This window comes from Halichoerus grypus, chromosome 5 (genome assembly GCF_964656455.1).
Source record: "Halichoerus grypus chromosome 5, mHalGry1.hap1.1, whole genome shotgun sequence".
NCBI classification, from domain to species: Eukaryota; Metazoa; Chordata; class Mammalia; order Carnivora; family Phocidae; genus Halichoerus; species Halichoerus grypus.
Window position 1 is genome coordinate 156832456 of NC_135716.1, and position 12458 is coordinate 156844913.

At 43.3% G+C, this 12458-nt stretch overlaps 1 protein-coding gene across 2 annotated transcripts in view; it reads right to left on the bottom strand.

Moving 5' to 3' along the window:
* SMAP2 (small ArfGAP2) overlaps positions 1 to 12014 on the bottom strand; it is a 46994-nt gene extending 34980 nt beyond the window's left edge. The window contains exons 1-4 of one of the 2 annotated variants that reach the window (XM_078073325.1): positions 11493 to 12013; positions 4388 to 4492; positions 2512 to 2584; positions 2037 to 2140 (exon numbers count right to left, since the gene is read on the bottom strand). Coding sequence is in view for 1 of the 2 variants with exons in the window: in XM_036102874.2 (XP_035958767.1) it covers positions 11493 to 11595 (103 nt within the window). In the remaining variant the exon portion in view is untranslated. Of the gene's footprint in view, positions 1 to 2036; positions 2141 to 2511; positions 2585 to 4387; positions 4493 to 11492 lie in introns of both variants that reach the window. The other variant, XM_036102874.2, reaches the window with a different exon arrangement.
* Between the last annotated feature and the right edge of the window lie 444 nt (positions 12015 to 12458).

Consider the following 12458-nt stretch of genomic DNA (forward strand, 5'->3'; position numbering starts at 1 on the left):
GAGTGGGGTTGGGGGGGATAGGGACAAAAAGACTCTGTGCTGAGCGTGGAACCTGAAGGGGTGACAGAATGGGGTGGGGTGGGGGGTGCTTGAGCCCACGACCGAGATCATGACCTGAGCCAAAATCAAGAGTCGGCTGTCCAAACTACTGAACCACCCAGATGCCCCAAAGTGCTTTTTTAAAAAATAGCATTTAGGGGCACCCGGGTGGCTCAGTCGTTAAGCGTCTGCCTTCAGCTCAGGTCATGATCCCAGGGTCCTGGGATCGAGCCCCGCATCGGGCTCCCTGCTTGGCGGGAAGCCTGCTTCTCCCTCTCCCACTCCCCCTGCTTGTGTTCCCTCTCTTGCTGCGTCTCTCTCTGTCAAATAAATAAATAAAATCTTTAAAAAAATAAAAAAAATAAATAAATAGCATTTAATGATGTTTAGCTAATAAGCGTAAGGATGATCACGCCTCCCCACTCCCCAATATCCCACAAGACAAAAAATAACTGGTCTATGGTAATGAATCTTTTTTCTTCCTTCAATGCATTAAGAAGTCTAATGAAACTGAGCCCTATTTTTACTCTGCCCACAGTATGGATCCTTGATTTGAGTCACTTGTGTCAGACTCCTGTTCAGAAACGAGGCTCAGAACAAAGTCAGAATGCTCAGAGGAACTGCTTTGGAATCTTCCTTCCAATGCTGCTTTAAGGATTCTTCCCTTCTCTCACCTACAAGCTGGGATGTTAACATAGCACTCACACTTCAGGAAAGAGTTTTTCTCACAATTCTCCTCCGTCTAAAATAGCTCCTCTAACCAAACTCCTCAGGCCTACCTTCAGAGAGACAGGGTCCCCGGTTCCAAACAGCTTTCTTTCAACAAATATGCTTTCAACATAGCAGAAGAGCCTGAATCTTTCCCACTCTTTCTTTCTCAAATCAGCGGTCACACTTATATTGGTTTCCATTAACTGTGCTGTTTATTGCTATTTTGAATAAAAGTGTCATGGTAAGAACAGGGAATTTCCTTCCTATTTCTCACTGAAGGGCTTGTGACAGTTATAACCCAAGTGGTAAAGTATCAATAAGAAGACACCAGCACCCTCTCCTTTCTGAGCTTTATACTGCAGCATGTTACCCGCTCACATAGAAAATTCTGTAAGATTATTTTTTGGAGGCATAAGAACAAAAGCAACCATCTAAACAATATTAAGACAAAATGTTTAACTTAAGGCTTGAAACACCAGAGAACTCATTTCTAAATCTACACACTGGGGGACTTCCAGTAAGGCAAGGAAAGAGGAAGAAGCTGAACAACAAAATGTACTTTCAGTGCACTTCAGGAAGTAATGTTGTAGGATTAATATCAGTAAACCTGAATTTAAAGATGTAAGCTCTGCAGTAGAGGCTTGGGGATTTTATGGTCTTCCCAAAACTAGCTGTGAAAGACAGTATGCTTGTTTGAAAAAAAAAAAGAAAAAGAAAAGGTTCTCTATTTTCTCAAATCACTATGCTAGGCCAGGCTTATCGACTATAGCTGAGTGGAGGTCTCTCTTACTCCTGCTTTGCCTTATTACTTTTGACACATCATAAAATGAGAACATTACACATTTATTTTTTGGGTGAGGAGAAAGGACATGGAGCCTGAGGGATCCAGTTCTCATTGTTTCAAATTAAGAAATTTCTTTTTGAAAGTCCTGACTTGAAATTTAAAAAAAAAAATCAACATTCTCCAATTGGGCTTATGAAATCCAAAACTTTCTAAATAAATTGTATCCTACATGCATTTAAAAGCACCCAGAATACCCATAGGAAATATGCAAACTGGGGCAGCGGGGGAGAGGGCTATGGTCAACAAAAATGGTCGGAGAACTACTTAACATTACTTGAAAATGAAAAGTAGCAGCAACATTAAAATCTTATTACTACCCAGTGATATGTTACAAAGGTGGGATTCCAGGGCAAGTTTCAGCCACACATGAGGGAGGATGGGGAAGGGGGGCGGGGCAGAGGAGTGTTAGACAAACTGAAGACAACCGCCAGGGCAACCTTACACTGATGGATGGCCACAGCTGAAGGCAGATTTGGCTCATCTCTGGGGTTTTCCACTGGGAAGGGACCAGCAGTTCAGTCATCAATGGACCAGCATCCACAAAGCCTGTGGGGAAATACAGGAGCCAGAAGAGTGGGGTAGGGAAGGAGAAAGTTTGGAAAATGGAAGAGTCAAATACAGTAGCAAAATGTTGTAATTATTAAACATGAGGCTTCAAAAATGCATAGATGTACCTCTTAAACTGAAATGAACTGGCTGAAAAGAACTGGTACTCTGGGAAGCAGTCTGATATGCTTTTTAGAACCAAATTACTTTTTAATGACATCTGTGAATTATACCTGCCAAGAGGAAATTAATTTTTGGAGGAAAGAGAAAAACAATGAAACCTACGCAATTTTTATAGATGGTAACTTTACTCAGAGTCCTCTACATGTGGCCCCTGTGGAAAATAACAGCCTAAGAAGAAACATACTCACACTCTACTGAAAACCTTCGCTGGCCTAGTTCCACCAAGTCCATTAATGTAGCAGGGGCCCAAAGGCAGGTGACCTGATTGACAAAAAAAAGCCCTTCTAGAAAGTGCCAAACTTCTATCACGTAGCTCATTAAACACTTTATAATCAAGAAGAAAACTACTAGCGATAACTTGGAAAGCTTGGCCTTGAAATGGGGCAGCAGCAACCTCCCTTGTAAAACAAAAAATACTTTTCAGGTCCAGAAGAAAGTTGATCCAGTGGTCTTACCTCCCTCCCCCAGTGCTAACCTACCTAAAGTCGTGGGGGAAAAACCCCAGACAAACCAATAAGACTAGTTAAAATGATGTGGCACAAGGAAAATTAGGTCTATTGCAATTACCTTAACATTAACTGTCAAGGAAAGTCTAATCTGTACCACGAGGCTGCAATCCTCAAAACTCTCTTTGTACATCTTATGTGTTGACTCAAGTCTTTCAGTTGTAGATGGGACAAGCTCAATGTATGTGTGTACATACATATATGTACACACACACACACACACACACAGTCATGCCCAAGGCATCCCAAAATCAACAGGATGGGAAACTTATTTCCTGAGTAACCAAATTGATAAACTGCCCCTGGAAGATTCAACAGAAGCCAATTTTCCTAGACACACATCCTAATTATTTAGGCAATGACTGAGTTGTTACATTACTTCCTGGGACTAATTATTGTTTCAGCAACAGTTAAGATTCTTTAGAAGCACAAGAGGTTGTATCTGCCTGAAAACCCTTCTTATCTCTGGTCCAAAATAACTCAACTATTACCTCCAAGGACAAAGAATTACATCTTGGGAGATTTTTTTTTTTTAAAGTGCTTTGTGCCTCTGCCTGTTTCCACTTAGATCTTACCCTTGCTCCACTCTGTCAGTGGGAGCTACATCTCCCAGGCTCCCCTGCCAACCAATTTCTGGGTAAGTTCCATCAATGGGAGGTAACAATAAGGATAAGATGGAGGAGGAGGAGGGAAGCCAGGGTAATGCTCTCTTAACAGGGTCACAGTTCCAGCTGCCACCAAACGGCTTTTCTTTCCATGCTTCTAGCTCGCACCAGATAGCTCAGACTTCAGGCCTTTGGTATCACCAGCACCTTCTAATTTCCTTAGGGGCACGCTAGCTCCCAGGTGTTGTTAATCTCTGGGTTGCCTCACCAGCCCATTTACCTTCTAGGCTCTTATATCATCCATGTAACCTATTCTGTATATTAAATTCCCTCTGTTTGGGACGCCTGGGTGGCTCAGTCAGTTAAGCATCTGCCTTCGGCTCAGGTCGTGATCCCAGGTCCTGGGAATGAGCCCCACATTGGGCTCCCTGCTCAGTGGGGAGTCTGCTTCTCCCTCTCCTCCCCGCTTGCTCTCTTGCTCTCTCTCTCTCTTTCAAATAAATAAATAAAATCTTTAAAAAAATGAATTCCCTCTGCTTGTACTATCTACAGTGGGGTCTGTTTCTCTGCTAGGTCCCCAACTTTAAAATATGTTTTAAAACTTAGGTTTCTTAAGAATTAAACAAATATTCAGATAACCTGTTAAAGATTTCTTCTAGTAAGAAACAAAAGATTTATAGATGACAAGATCAATTCATTCATTCAAACAAATATTTACTAAGAGCTACATCTATACCAAGCACTACTCTAGGTGCTGGAAATACTACAGTGAGTAAAACAGGCACAACCACCCCTGCCCTCATGGAGCTTACATTCTAGCGGACATGTTAACAGTGGCACAGTATAATTTTTTAAAAATTTATCAATATAGGAATATTTCTTTAACAACAGAGGAATTTGGTTAAAGTAAATTAACTTTAAGGTGTTCTACTCTACATAGATTTGGTTCCTACCTTTTCAGTGTGGTAAGCTGAACTGTCACATTCCAGGGGCCAACACAGAACTTCTTCAAAATTAGTATCTACTTAAACTGTCCACTTGCTCAAAGAGAAGTACAACTGTGATAAGGATTTAAGCAGACACAATAACAGAAGTTAGGCACTGTACGCTTAGAATGTAAAACATATGTGTGCTTTATGCAGATTCCTGCTTGGCATCTCTACAGGGATATCATTTGGAGGAGTTGAGTCTGAGTCCATTTAACAAGTCATTTTGTCCCTTGTCTGTGCCATAGGTAGGGTCCATCAACATAACATACAGAGCCAGCTGCAATGTGGATAATGAGTAAAGTGCAGCAGTCACTAATTGCATGACGTCATTTCCAAGATGGAATTTTCAGGCAGAAGAATAGAAACAGACAATGACTCATGTGGTGAACAGTTATATAGACAACTGTGCCCAAGAAAGCTGCCACCTACATATCATAATGACATCAGATGAAAAATGCAGAAAGTAGTTTTCTGATTTATTGGAAAGCAATAGGTTTGCTGAAAAGTATACTGAGAGATCAGGCTGCAGCTACCTGCTTACACCTCCTAAGCACTGAGCAACCAAGAGCACACATCAAATATTCAGCACTCTTAGACCACTTGAGTATTAAGCATGCTCAGCCTCAAAAATCAATGTCAACTCCAGAAGTGACATATCTACCGCTGGCATTTCACTAGACTTTTCTAAGATAATTTAATGTACTTGCGTACACTTCCATGTTGGTCTTGTGGGCACAATACTGAGACCGTTCTTACTACTCATCAGTTAGAAAACATTTCATGTCTTTAATACTTATAATTTCATTTGAGTAGTAGGTGGACTTCCAATAGTATGGGCTTCTTACACAATAGAGAGTCTAAAGCATATTCATAATCCCAATACTATAAAGCAAATCAACTACAGGGCTAGAATTTTAACCTTATTGGCCCCTGCCTACCTTTATCCCTTGCCACTCCCCAACATGTAGTTAAAATATACTAGAGAATCCTCCCACCCACCCACACACTCAATACCTTGGAGGCTTTGCACATTCTGTTTCCTCTGCTTCCAAGGCCAAGTTCCCTAAATTCACCTGGCAAAGTCACGCTTATCATTCAAGACACAGCTTACTTGTCTCTTTGAAGCCATGACTTCCTGAGGCAGACTAGTGTGCTTTCTCCAGAGCTTTCATTTCTCCCTGCACACAATGCCATGATAATACTACACTGCATCATTTATCAGTTTACACATCTGCTTCCCCATTCAACTGTATGATCCTTCGGACCAAAGACAGGGCCTTTGAATCTACCACATATCCTGATACGGTGTCTGACACCAAGTAAGTGCTTAACAAATATTTTCAGAATGAATATATATAGTGTGGGATTGCAGGCTTGCAGAGTTCCCCCTAAACGATAAGGCATTTTCTACTCTCTATCCCACTGCCACAGAATGATATTTAAAGGACAAGGAGAACAAATAGGAAAGTATCTCCCAGGGAACAAGCTTAACAAGTTGATATTAAAAGACAATCTAATGAGGACTTTGATAAATTACTTTCACTGTAACTGTGTCAACCCAACCATGACTGTTCGAGTTAAGGTGCATTAGCTGTAAAAACCCAGAAAAGGGGCGCCTGGGTGGCTCAGTCGTTAAGCATATGCCTTCGGCTCAGGTCATGATCCCAGGATCCTGGGATCAAGCCCCGCATCAGGCTCCCTGCTCAGCGGGAAGCCTGCTTCTCCCTCTCCCACTCCCCCTGCTTGTGTTCCCTCTCTCACTGTGTCTCTCTCTGTCAAATAAATAAATAAAGTCTTTTAAAAAAATAAAAATAAAAATAAAAAACCCAGAAAAGTTATTTGATCTTGGCTGGAGAAGGGTGTTTAACAACTAGAGATGGACACAAAACTTCTGTTGTCTAGATCTGATGGAATTTTTTTCAACCTCTCAAAAGGTGCCACAGATACAGGTAAAATAATTAAAAATTGATAGGAAAGTTCATGTTCTAAGGAATGCTAGTTAACAAGCAATGACTTAGCTATCTATCAACACAAAACAAATATAAAGCAAAGCTAGAGATTAATTTACTGAAGTTAAAATTTAGGACTACTGTAGAAAATTTGTACACAAAGATTCCCTGGTCTAATCTTTCATACAAGTTTAAAGAGTGAGGAAACATCCAAAGACCATCCTCAAGGGTACCATAAAGTACATTTGCAAAAGTGCCAGAACCCCCATATATAGGAAATGGTTTTGGCTTAAAGACTAGGGAATTACTGGGTGAGTCATTCTAACCATGGCTTCCAGTAACCAGAGTACTTAAGGGAATAAAGTCATAAAGTGAAACAAATAAAACCAAGATAGAATAAATAAGACCAGCAATGGTGGTAATAAGTAATGCTTACATTTGTGTAACACTTTAGTTACCAGGCACTTTCATTTTTCAAATGAGGAAAATTAAACTGAGAAAGTTCAGTGCAGTACTGAAGGTCACAAAGCTAAAATAAGCTGAGTGAAAGAGTTTAACTGGATGTTTCAACATCAAGTCGACAGCCCCTTCCATTACTTTGCTTCTGTGCCACCTGAAAGGTGGGCTTATTTGAGCTATGGATGGGCCTAGGACACTTTCTAAGATGACTTCATCAAGAGCAGATGTTTCCAAATCACTTAAGCATCTCTTTCAACTTAATCAAGATAACCTAGGTATAGCCTTAGAACTGCAAGGAGCACTGGGTGTTATACGCAAACAATGAATCATGGAACACTACATCAAAAACTAATGATGTAATGTATGGTGATTAACATAATGTAATAAAAAAAAAAGAAAATCCCTTGAAAGAATGAAGAAGCTCTTTAATGTGCATGGAGAGAGCACTTTCATGCTTTCCACGTTATACTGCTGATTGAAAAATGCAAGGTGCCGTGGACTGTGAGCAATACACTACTACTTGCATAAAAGCACTGCAAAAGAATATATTTAAATGTAGTTGCTTGCCTGTGCATATATTATCTCTTAAAAGTCCCATAAGAAATTACCAAAAGTGGTTACTTCTAGGAAGGGAAAATGGTGGCTAAGGGACCAGGAATAAGAACACAACTTTTCATTGTATATACTCGCCTTTGAACCTTTTATATTTTGAACACATGAAAGTGCTACCTTTTCCGAAAAGCATATTTAAATCTAAGAGTATGTAGTGGAAACTGGAACAGAGGCAATAGTTAGGTAATTCAAGGTAAAACATTTCAGAGGTATGATGTAGCAGAAGGGAAAAGTACAAAATATTACAAAGTTTCTGTCAAACTCCAGAATTCTAAGTGGTGTTTCACAGTCTGAAGTATGAAGTAAATATTCCACAAGACCATCAAATCTCTTATATTTTAATTCTTTGTTCATTAAAAAGCTCTCAAATTCTTACAAACCTTGGTACTGAGAAAGTAATATCCCAATAGTGGACACAGGTATCCAGGTCATCAGAAAGACAGATCCTTACATGGTAAATAAGATAGTGCCTAGTTTAAACCAGTCTCTGAAGAGGTTGATTAGCAGCTATTCCAGGCACACTGATAAAACATGGAACCGCAGAGCTAAAGATTAAGCCTTGGACTAGTACAACCTCACAAGGGTCTATCCAAAAATGGGACCCAGCCTAAACTATGTAGAGTTACCACTGACATATCTGGAATTTTTAGTATGTTTGTCCTTTGTCCTATCACTACTTAAGTCAGTCCAAAAATTTACCCTAAAGGTCACAATGTCTTTGGGTGATGAGGAAACTGTATCTTTGGGCCTAAAAGTAAGTCAAAGCATTTTTTAAAAGGCAATATCTAAGCAGCTTTCTCTGCCACACAGGAATCACTTCAGTGCCTTAGGGATCCCAGAAACCCGTGAGTCTTATGCTCAAGAGAGTTAAAAATCCCAGGATCAACAAAACTTGTACTATGTAAAGAAAACACATGCTTGTTCTCTACTCTGATGTTCACATTACACATCCAAAGATAATCACATCCTTAAACAAGTGTATTTAAAAGAAGAGCCATTGCCAAAGGGTTATTTTAGAACATCAGAAAAATACTGCTCATAGGTCTGCAGTCCAGGGCTACATCATCTGATTTAATATTAATAGATTAGCACTCACTCACCAGGTCCTGTACAATTAGCTCTCAATTTTCTAAGAAACAACATGAGACACAGGGATAAACTCAGATCCAAATCTCATTTTCCAAACCTAATAGTTTTTAAATACCTCTTCCCACTACATGTATTTTTTACCAGAGCTAACAGGTAACTTAATCTGATATGAGTGTCTCTTCCTACCATGATCCAGTAGTTGTCTGTATGATCATTATGACAACCAAAATTGGGGAAAAGGAGGAGGAAAATTAGTGAGAAGGGTTGAAAATGTGGAAGGAGTTAGATAATACACAAACTGGATAAACTGAGGCCTAAACAACATGTTATTTAACTGAATTGAAAGATGACTGACACCTTGTCATTTCATGTTTAATACAATGGCCAATTCACTGAGGCCACCAAGCCAAAATGTAAAACTAATTTGTGAAGAGAAATCATTTCAGGAACCAGGATTCTACCATTGACAGCAGTTAATAAAGTTTACAACCCAGCAGTTACTAGTTCTCATCAAGAATTAACTACTGTTTCATTATCTGATCCCCAGTAATGCTATTGATAAAAAGCAATGGAAAATTTGGGGGAAGAAGTGATGAATCAAGCTCTCTCTTCCATATGTTATATTTCATTGGAATATGAGTAAGTATGAGTGGTAGGAGAAATGGGATGTTGGGGGTAGTCATCAAAATGGCATTTGACTCCCCAAATGTAGCAATGCTCACTCTAGTAGGTTGCTTCACTGTGACTCAAGATCTGTCAATTGAGGTCATAAGGGAATTTGAGTAAAGCCAGGAAATAATACTCCTAAACTTTAAACTGAATCTTCCAAAATGTCTAGGACAAGATTTAACAAGAGTCAACTAGAAGAAATTAACCTATTCAACATAAATGGATTCTAAAATATTTTTTAAATCAAATTCTTGCTAAGGCAAAAATGCAGGAAAGAAGTCTGGGCACATGGGGCGCCTGGGTGGCTCAGTTGGTTAAGCGACTGCCTTCGGCTCAGGTCATGGTCTCAGGGTCCTGGGATCGAGTCCCGCATCAGGCTCCCTGCTCGGCGGGAAGCCTGCTTCTCCCTCTCCCACTCCCCCTGCTTGTGTTCCCTCTCTCACTGTCTCTCTCTCTGTCAAATAAATAAAAAAAAAAAGAAGTCTGGGCACATGTTTTCCTAAAAGTACATGCCATTTATTTATTGGCAGAGGACATTAAAATATACTACTAGATGTTTAAATCAATGTATCGTTCCCCTGTTCTCCTTACATAACCTTATTTTTCTAAAATAAAAGGTAATTACCTAAAGGCATCAATTAGGCATGTACTTCCTTTCTCAATATTGATAAACACAAACACATTTGAATCTTTGTTGTATACTACGCACCCAATATGCTACATGCCAAACGACTGTGGTAAATCCACTGCATTATGAACAGAAGCAAATTAACAATAGCTCCCATAACTATGCCCTTCTCCCCAAAGGGAAAAGAATTTTCCCAACTTCTCCAATTACATCCCAAAGAATTCAGAAAGAAAATAAGGAAACAAAATATTTACAGAAGTTTGTATCTATAAATTCTGAGTGCTAATAACCAAGCTTTCACTTATAACCAAGCTTTCCTATCGTACTGATCTTTAATTGGATCAAATCATGCACCTTGGAGGGCACAGCACACAAAGATTAAATGGCTCTAACAATATACAATGATCATATTTCACCTTTGGAAGGGTAATGACCACGGAAGCAACAAATCTGATGCATCCCCTGCCTCCTTCTCTCCACTGATTAAACGGATCCTGCACTACAGCCACAATCTGCTAGTTTCAGCCACCGCACGCGCGCGCGCGCGCGCACACACACACACACACACACCGGCTCCAACGCACTCCACCGCCAGGGCTAGGCTGTCTAGAAATCCGCACTGTGTCACTGCATAAGGCAGGTTCCCACTTCACACATCCAGGAAGAAGAAAGCCACCTATGCACTCTGTCAGATCTCAGCAGGACTGTAAAATGACACAAGGAGCTGCTAAGCAAATAGCGGGCAGCAACAATCACCACCTTAAAAAATTATTTAAGCGGTTTTCCTGCCGTCATCTCACTTCCCTCGTCTCCCTCTCTCTTCCTCCCCCTCTCTCAGCCTCTTCCCCCCCCTCCCCGTCCCCGCCTACACACACACACACTGCAGTTCATCCCTCAGCTTTGCAAGTGGAAGGCGGTGAGCTCCAGGCTGCCTCTGGGAACGACAGCCGGCCCAGAACTCATTCGGAGCCCTGACATACCGACATTCTCACCTGCACACACCACCCCCACCCCCACCATCACTGGCTCCCCCTCCCCCTAAGCACTCACACTCGCCCACACACACACACACATACACACACACACACCCTGCAGTTCATCACTCGGCTTTGCAAGTGGAAAGCGGTGAGCTCCAGGCTGCCTCTGGGAACGACAGCCGGCCCAGAACTCATTCGGAGCCCTGACATACCGACATTCTCACCTGCACACACCACCCCCACCCCCACCATCACCGGCTCCCCCTCCCCCTAAGCACTCACACTCGCCCACACACACACACACATACACACACACACACACTGCAGTTCATCACTCGGCTTTGCAAGTGGAAGGCGGTGAGCTCCAGGCTGCCTCTGGGAACGACAGCCGGCCCAGAACTCATTCGGAGCCCTGACATACCGACATTCTCACCTGCACACACCACCCCCACCCCCACCATCACTGGCTCCCCCTCCCCCTAAGCACTCACACTCGCCCTCGCAGCCTCTCCCCACACAGATCGCGGCGCCGCAGAACACCCAGGAGCCTCCTCAGCCAGAGGAGCACGCCTTACCATTTAACAGGATTCGGGCGGCCTAAGCTCCAGAAACCCCCTCCCCACACAGGCCACGTCCCAGGCACGGCCGGAGGCTGGACCCCTCGCCCGCCGGGAGGGATGCGCTACCTTTGGACTGGCAGTCCGCACAGAACTTGTTATCCTCCTCCAGCAGCAGGTTGGCCAGGACCGCCTGGTACCGATCCACGTCCTTCACCGACTTGCCCGTCATGGCCAGGGTGCCGGCGGGGGCAGAGGGCGACGCGCCCTCCCCGCCCCCAGAAACCCCTGCCTCAGTCGCGAGGTGAGGACTCCCGGTCCCCCACCCAGGGGCACCTCCTGAGCGGGGGAAAGCCCTCCCCACCCCCCCGGGCCAGGCCCGGCGCCCCTTCTCTCGTCAGGCGCGCCCGCCCCCCACTCTGCAGCCCCTCAGTGCGGCGCCCCCTGGCGGGCTCAGGGAAAGGCCCGAGTCCAGAGGAGGCTGCCGGACTAGAGACCTTCAGCTCAGGCAAACGGGGCGCGCAGAGACGACCCCCTCGCCGGCCTGTCTGCGGGCCGTGTGTCCCGCGCCTCGGTTTCCCTGGCAGCTGCCGCCTGCTCGGCCACCACCTCGGCCGCCTACTTCCGGCAGCTCTTCCTCTCCACCTCCACCCAGCCCAGCCCGCGCATGCGCCCCGCCCCTACCGCGTCGCACAGGGCTCTTTCCTCGGCTCCGCCTCTCAGGAACCAATCGGGGCAGAAGTGAGGGGCGGAGCTTGGGGGTGGGTGGAGGGAGGAGTGGGCACGCCTCTTGCATGTCCTTGGAAAAGAATGAATGGAGCCTGGCAGAAAGCGAGTGTAGGGAGTGGAAGAAAGTGAAGGAAAACAGCAATTAACATTTGCTGAGTTCTTACTATGTGCCAGGCTCTGTGTTAAGCGCTTTATATGAATTATCCTAATATAATCCTCAAAACGTCTCTATGAGTTAAATATTTATCATTCTTATGTAACCTGAGGGTTGTGGCTACTCCAAAGTCATCCAGCTTATTCTTTTCTTCAATAGCCAAATGGAGGATCCAACCTCCTAATCCAGGATAAGGGGGACAGCACATCCTC